The sequence below is a fragment of the Ovis aries genome, chromosome 3 (genome assembly GCF_016772045.2).
Source record: "Ovis aries strain OAR_USU_Benz2616 breed Rambouillet chromosome 3, ARS-UI_Ramb_v3.0, whole genome shotgun sequence".
Taxonomy (NCBI): domain Eukaryota; kingdom Metazoa; phylum Chordata; class Mammalia; order Artiodactyla; family Bovidae; genus Ovis; species Ovis aries.
In genome coordinates this window covers 13,132,047-13,139,554 of record NC_056056.1, presented here as the reverse complement: position 1 = coordinate 13,139,554, position 7,508 = coordinate 13,132,047, and the positions used below count along the sequence as shown (strand labels likewise).

The following is a 7,508-nucleotide window of genomic DNA, read 5'->3' as shown; positions in this document are numbered from 1 at the left end:
TCCTTGACCTGGATGAGCTGCATTATTCTGGGATTACTTAACCTCTTTCTGTCTCAGGATTCTCCTAATCTTTTCTATAGTTGAAATGTGGAATTAGTCTATTACTATGTATCTGCTGTGATCCATGAAGGGGTTGCTTCATGGATCACGGGGTTCTTGAGGCAAGAATATTGGAGTGGTTTGCCATTCCCTTCTCCAGTGGACCACATTTTGTCAGAATTCTCCACTATGACCTGTCCATCTCGGGTGGCCCTACAGGGCATGATTAATAGCTTTACTGAGTTATGAAAAGCCCTTTGCCACAAGGCTGATGATACCACTCTAAAGGCAGAAAGTGAAGGAGAAATAAAGAGACTCTTAATGAAAGTGAAAGAGGAAAGTGAAAAGGCTGGCTTAAACCTCAACATTCAAAAAACAAAGATCATGGCATTCGGTCCCATCACTTCATGGCAAATAGATGGGGAAACAGTGGAGACACTGACAGATTTTATTTTCTTGGGCTCCAAAGTCACTGCAGATGGTGATTGCAGCCATGAAATTAAAAGATGCTTGTTCCTTGGAAGGAAAGCTATGACAAACCTAGACAGCATATTAAAAAACAGAGACATCACTTTGCTGACACAGGTCCATATAGTCAAAGTTATGGTTTTTCCAGTAGCCATATACAGATGTGAGAAGTGGACTATAAAGAAGGTTGAGTGCTGAAAAATTGATGCTTTCAAAATGTGGTGTTGGAGAAGACTCTTGAGAGTCCCTTGGACTACAGGAGATCAATCCTAAAGAAAATCAGTCCTGAATATTCACTGGAAGGACTGAGGCTGAAGCTGAAGTTCTGATACTTTGGCCACCTGATGAGAATATCAACTCATTGGAAAAGACTCTGATGCTGAGAAAGATTGAAGGCAGGAGAAGGGGGTGACAGAGGATAAGATGATTGGATGGCACCAATGACTCAATGGACATGAGTTTGAGCAAACTCTGGGAGATAGTGAAGGACAAGGAAGCCTGGTGTGCTTCAGTCCATGAGATTGCAAAGAGTCAGACATGACTTAGTAACAGAACAACAACAATGTGTTTGCTGACCAATCAATGCTGGACATGGGGAACAGGTCCAAGAGCCAAGATGTCTACCAATATGTTGATTCTTGGGCTTCCCAGGTGGGCCAGTGGTTGAGACTCTGTGCTCCCAAGGCAGGGGACCAGAGTTCAATCCCTGGCTGGGGAATTAAGATCCCACATGATGCGTGGTACGGCCAACAGTAATGTTGATTCTTCAGTTTTGTGGGTATAGGATCAAAAGGAAAAGTGAAAGTGGCCTCCCAGGACATGAAGCAGATGTCACAAGTACAAGTCAATTTGGTCCATCTGTCTAGATAAAGTTTCTATCATATAATATGGATTGTTATAGGCACAAAGTCAAGAAGAAAATAAAATTGTAATAATTTTTGTGTAATTAGCTACAATAAGGGTTTCTTATTAAATATGTATATATATAAGGCTTGGTCAAAATTTAAACCATTGAAGTGGGTTTGAGAAGCTATACCGCCTTAGTCTTTGCACCAGGATAATAAATCTTCCAAGGTAATGGGAGCCATCAGTTCAGTTCAGTCACACAGCCATGCCCGACTCTTTGCGACCCCAAGGACTGTAACACATCAAGCTTCCCTGTCCATCACCAACTCCTGGAGCTTGCTCAAAATCATGTCCATCAAGTCAGAGATGCCATCCAATCGTCTCATCCTCTATCGTCCCCTTCTCCTCCTGCTTTCAATCTTTCCCAGCATCAGTCTTTTCCAATGAGTCAGTCCTTTGCAATCAGGTGGTCAAAATTTTCGAACTTCAGATTCAACATCAGTGCTTCCAATGAACACCCAGGACTGATTTCCTTTAGGATGGATTGGTTGGATCTCCTTACTGTCCAAGGGACTCTCAAGAGTCTTCTCCAAAACCACAGTTCAAAAGCATCAATTCTTCAGCCCTCAGCTTTCTTTATAGTCCAACTTTCACATCCATACATTACTACCAGTAAAACCATAGCTTTGATTATACAGACCTTTGTTGGCAGAGTAATGTTTCTGTTTTTTAATATGCTGTCTAGGTTGGTCATAACTTTTCTTCCAAGGAGCAAGCATCTTTTAATTTCATGGCTGCAGTAACTATCTGCAGTGATTTTGAGAGCCATGGCACTTATAAAATGATAAGAAAAGATAAAGCCAACCTGTGGTTAGTTAACTAACATTTGCCAGTAAGTATCTTATATACCAAAAAAAAAATTTTTCTGAATTCCATTTCCTGCCTCCCAGCCCCACCTTCCTCCTTCTCTGTCTTTAGTTTTGTTGCTAATCTTCATTCTTTACCCATGGATTAGCCTCACTTCTTAGCACTCTACCCTCTTCTAAGAATCTGCCCGGCTCCCATGGGAAGAATTTTCTTAAGGTGAAGAAATGGTCAAGAGAGTAAATTGAATATATTTGAAGAAATAGATAGAATTGGGCAATTCCATCAAAAATTTTGTATTTAGATATCTTCCTCTTCTAGGAGTTTATCACACAGAATAAGCACATGAAATGAATAAACACATTTTATGTGTAAATACACAGATATATTTTAGGTTCAGTATATTATTGTCCATGACAGTAAAAAATTAGAAACAATCTTCATGCATACTAATGGAATTTTTGGTTCATCATGCCCAGTGTTGCTGTTCAGTCGATAAGTCGTGTCCGACTCTTTGTGACCCCATGGACTGTAGCAAGCCGGTCCTTCACTATCCCCAGACTTTGCTCAAATTCTTGTCCACTGAGTCAGTGATGCCATCCAACCATCTCATCCTCTGTCACCTGCTTCTCCTCCTGCCCTCAGTCTTTCCCAGCTTTTCCAATGAGGGTCTTTTCCAATGAGTTGGCTCTTCACATCAGGTGTCCAAAGTATTGGAGCTCCAGCTTCAGCATCAGTTCTTCCAATGAATATCGGGGCTTCCCTCATGACCCAGATGGTAAACAATCTGCCTATAATGCAGGGGACTTGGGTTCAATCTCTGGTTTGGGAAGATCCCCTGGAGAAGGGAATAGCTACCCACTCCAATATTCTTGTCTGGAGAATTTCATGGACAGAGGAACCTGGTGGGCTACAGCCCATGGGGTCGCGAAGAATCAGACACGACTGAGCAACTAATAGTAACACTATCATATTTAGTAGTTAGATAGTATCTATCTGTTCTTCCTTCCCTTCATATCCTTGCCATGGCTTCACTGAGAACAGAATACACATCTTCATCCCTTTGACTTTGGATTTGCTTTAGCCCACAGTTTATGAACAGGGATAACAAATGCTGCTTCAGATAAAGAGCTTTGAATGGGTTTAGAAGATTTGGTTTGCCCTCTTGAGCTCTGGCTTTCATCATGAGAAGAAAAGCTCACCCTGTGTAGTTAGGGCTGCTTAGCTTGGATCTCAGAATAAGAAATAAATTGAACAGACCTGAACTTGACCTGGGGTCTAAAGCATGGTTGGCCCTTTAGCCTCCAGACTTTTGACTGGGAAATAAAAGCCTGTTGTTATAAGCCACTGAGGTTTGGGATTGTTTCTTATTTAGGACTTTGAAGGAAATCCAAACTAATTCAACACACATACTATGAATTGCTGTGCAGTCGATAAAAAGAATGAGGCAGATTAATTTCTGGCCTTTCATTTCATCAAGTCTTTGGATACATACAGATATGCAAACCCTTATCTAGCCATTCTTTGCCCTTTTCTCCCATCATTTCTTCATGTGTATGTGTAGGAGATTTCTGGAGATTACGAGTGAAATGACATAAAACATACAAGACATACAAGAGACAGATACACTCTGGCCAGAGGAAAAATAATAACTGCGGCTCAAGCAAGCAAGCTCACGGTTTACTTTTATATAGCCCCCCTGGGCAGAATTCCAGACTGTATGACCAAGCTTGTTCAGTATAGTGCATGTGAATAAATGTTATCATACAGCAAAGGGAGTGAAATTCCGGCTTACTGCAGAGTCTGTCCAGAGCCCTTATCACAAGAAGGGAATGTTCCCTTATTTGCAAGGGACCATTAATCTCAAGGCTGTGTCTGTCTCCTTGACAGAACATCCTGTTTGCAAGCAGCACATCTCCACTTTCCCTATTGTGGCCACATTAACCCTCTAGTATGCTATTGATAATAAGTAACAATAATAATGATAGAAAACCCATATGTGGTAGTTAATGTGGACTGGTCATTGTTATGGTGTTTTACATATATTGTACTCATCAAATCCTTATGAACCCTAAACCTTAATTATACATACTATTTCTCTCTTTATCAATGGATAGATGAGGCAGAGAGTAATTGAATAATTACCAAAGATGATACACATTTAAACCCTGTGTTTCAATGGAATATTACTCAGCCATTAAAAGGAATGCATTTGAATCAGTTCTAATGAGGTGGATGAAACTGGAGCCTATTATGCAGAGTGAAGTAAGCCAGAAAGAAAAACACCAATACCGTATGCTAATGCATATATATGGAATTTAGAAAGAAGGTAATGATAACCCTGTATGCGAGACAGCAAAAGAGACACAGATGTATTGAACAGTCTTATGGACTCTGTGGGAGAGGGCAAGGGCGGGATGATATGGGAGAATGGCATTGAAACATGTAAATATCATATGTGAAATGAATCACCAGTCCAGGTTTGATGCATGATACAGGGTGCTTGGGGCTGGTGCACTGGGATGACCTAGAGGGATGTTACAGGGAGGGAGGTAGGAGGGAGGTGGGAGGAAGTTTCAGGATAGGAAACACATGTACACTCATGGTGGATTCAAGTCAATGTATGGCAAAACCAATACAATATTGTAAGGTAAAATAAATTAAGTAATTAATTAAAAATAAACAAATAAATAAACCCTGTGTTTTTCTTTTTGTAATGCAAGAGACTGACTTAAGCTTTGATTGAGGAAGCATGCATTTCAAAGGCTACCTGACATATTGCCAGCCACACCCACCTCCTTGGTTTAGAGATCTTGATTGATTTAGATTAACTGTTTGTTTGGGCCCCTTGATTTGATTCTTCCTGTGATTGAAATTCCCACTCTTGGGTTTTAAATCCATCCATTAAATAGTGAACCTTGAAGATGAATCCCTTATCTTCATCCCCAATAAAAGCAGAACTCTAAGCCCACACTCTCTCCCTCTATCCATAACCTCATTGGGTGGCCCAAGATGTGCTTGTCCTTTCCAGGACCTATGAGTAATAAACATTTCTTCCCCCCAAATTTCCCCAAAGAGCTGCTGAGGGTACCTTACAATCATAGTAAAAATCAAAAGGGCCTGACCAGCTCACTGGTTATCATAGGCACAAAACAATCACACAGCAAGTAATGACAGAGCTGGGATACAAATTCACTCTGTCTCCAAAATCCATTCCCTTAACCACTTACACTATACTACCTTCGAACAAGCAGCCCTAGCATTTTCCCTTGGGCTTTTGAACTCTCTTTCATTCTGACTTCTTTAAGGAAAATAATTTCTTGGAGATCCTATGTTTGCACAAAAGAACTCCTTGATTCTATTGTTTCAGTGTAATTATGGATACTACCTCCTTTATCTCTCAAAGGGATGTGTATCTTTACCACAATAGCAATCTATCTGAAAAGAAAAACAAGAAAACAATCCCATTTATAATAACAACAAAAAGAACCAGCTACTTAGGAATAAATTTAACCAAGCAGCTAAAAAAAACTGTACAGTAAAACCATAAATCATTGATGAAAGAAAGCAGACACAAATCAAAGGAACAGCCTCATGGGCGTGGATTGGAAGAATGAATATTGTTAAAATATCGATGCTACATAAAGGGTTCAGGAGCTGTGCTGCCATTCCCCGTTTGCCTGGGAACCAGGTTGGAAGTTGCTTGAGATACAGAGCTTCCTGAAAAGCCTTCGCAGGGCACTCTTCACCTCCTGGTTTCTTAGGCTGTAGATCAGTGGGTTTAGCATAGGGGTAACAACTGTGTAAAAGATGGCCACCTGACGCTCCTGGTCCAAGTCGTAGCTGGAAGATGGCCGGAGGTACATGCAGATCACAGAGCCGTACAGGAGCAGCACAACCAGGATGTGGGGGCTACAGGTGGACAGGGCTTTATGCAGGGCAGAAACTGAGTGCATGTGGGTTATGGCCACACCAATGCGGGCATAGGAACCTAAAATAAAGAAGGGGCTGACCACCACGGCTACCCCCTCAGTAAATATTAACATCTCATTGACCACTGGCCGGGGGCAGGAGAGCTTCAGCAAGGGTGTGATGTCACAGAAGAAGTGGGTGACCTGGTTGCCACAGAAAGTTAAGCGGGTGACCAACACACTATAAAGGAGGCTGTTGAGGCTGACGATCACCCACGAGGTCAATGTTATGCGTAAGCAGAGGCGATGGCTGATGATGGCAGAGTATCTTAAGGGGTCACAGATAGCCACGTAGCGGTCATAGGCCATAGCAGCCAACAAGTGGCCTTCCATGCTGCCCACAGCCATGAAAAAGAAGAGCTGGAGCATGCAGCAGTTGAAGGAGATGGTTCTGTTCACAGACAGTGTGTGCACCAGCATCTGGGGAACAGTGATGGTTGTCAGAGAGATGTCAATGAAGGAAAGTTGGCTGAGCAAGAAGTACATGGGGGTCTGAAGCTTGGGGTCTGAGAGGGCAGCAGTCATTAACAGAGCATTGCCCATAACTGCCACCAGGTACATGGGAAGGACGATCCCAAAAATAACTGGTTGCATCTCTGGCCAGCTGGACAGACCCAATAAAACAAATTCTGTTACTTCTGTCCTGTTTCTAGCAGCCATGAGCCTCAATCCACATCACCCGCAAAGAGCAAGGGTTAAGATCAAATAAGGTTGAAATTTACTCAGAGATAGCTTGCAGGAAACATCTTCTCTTGTGCAGATGTCCCTAGTTTTCCAAAATGAATTTTTTTCTCTTTAATTTTTTTCCCAGGCCATTATTTCTTATTCATCCACTCACCTACCCATTCTTTAGTATATTCCAGGTTCATGTATTGACCACTTACAATCTCTCAATTTGGTTAATACTAACGACAACAGGATATCTCACACACAGTCCTGGACTTTCTGAACTTCACTGTATAACAAGTAATCACTGAACATATAACGTCTTTGGTGCTTGCTGTGTGCATTCTAAATATCAGGCATTTGATTCTCACAACAGTCACTCATGGTAGAAACTGCTTTCAACCACTTAACTACAGATGAGAAAGTTAAAGCGTAAAGAATACTCTAGTGAAGGTCTTATGTGATCTGAGCAACAAAACCTGGACTTAATCCTGTACAGTAAGCCCCTTATATACAAACAAGTTCCCTTCCAAGAATGCATTTATAAATTCAACATTGCCTAGATACCCAACTAACACAATTGGCTACATAACACTGTACTGCAATAGGTTGATAATACATTTTAAAAAGGCAAACAAAAAATAAAGAAAACAT

General features: G+C 41.4%; 1 protein-coding gene across 1 annotated transcript; it reads right to left on the bottom strand.

Moving 5' to 3' along the window:
• Positions 1-5,867: 5,867 nt before the first annotated feature.
• Positions 5,868-6,848, bottom strand: LOC101116720 (olfactory receptor 1361-like). Its single transcript, XM_042247186.1, has one exon. It carries the CDS (start codon positions 6,846-6,848, stop codon positions 5,868-5,870), a length of 981 nt encoding a protein of 326 aa, XP_042103120.1.
• Positions 6,849-7,508: the final 660 nt, after the last annotated feature.

Bases quoted from the DNA above. Each gene is read 5' to 3' on its own strand.
- LOC101116720 (XM_042247186.1), bottom strand. From the start codon at position 6,848: ATGGCTGCTAGAAACAGGACAGAAGTAACAGAATTTGTTTTATTGGGT.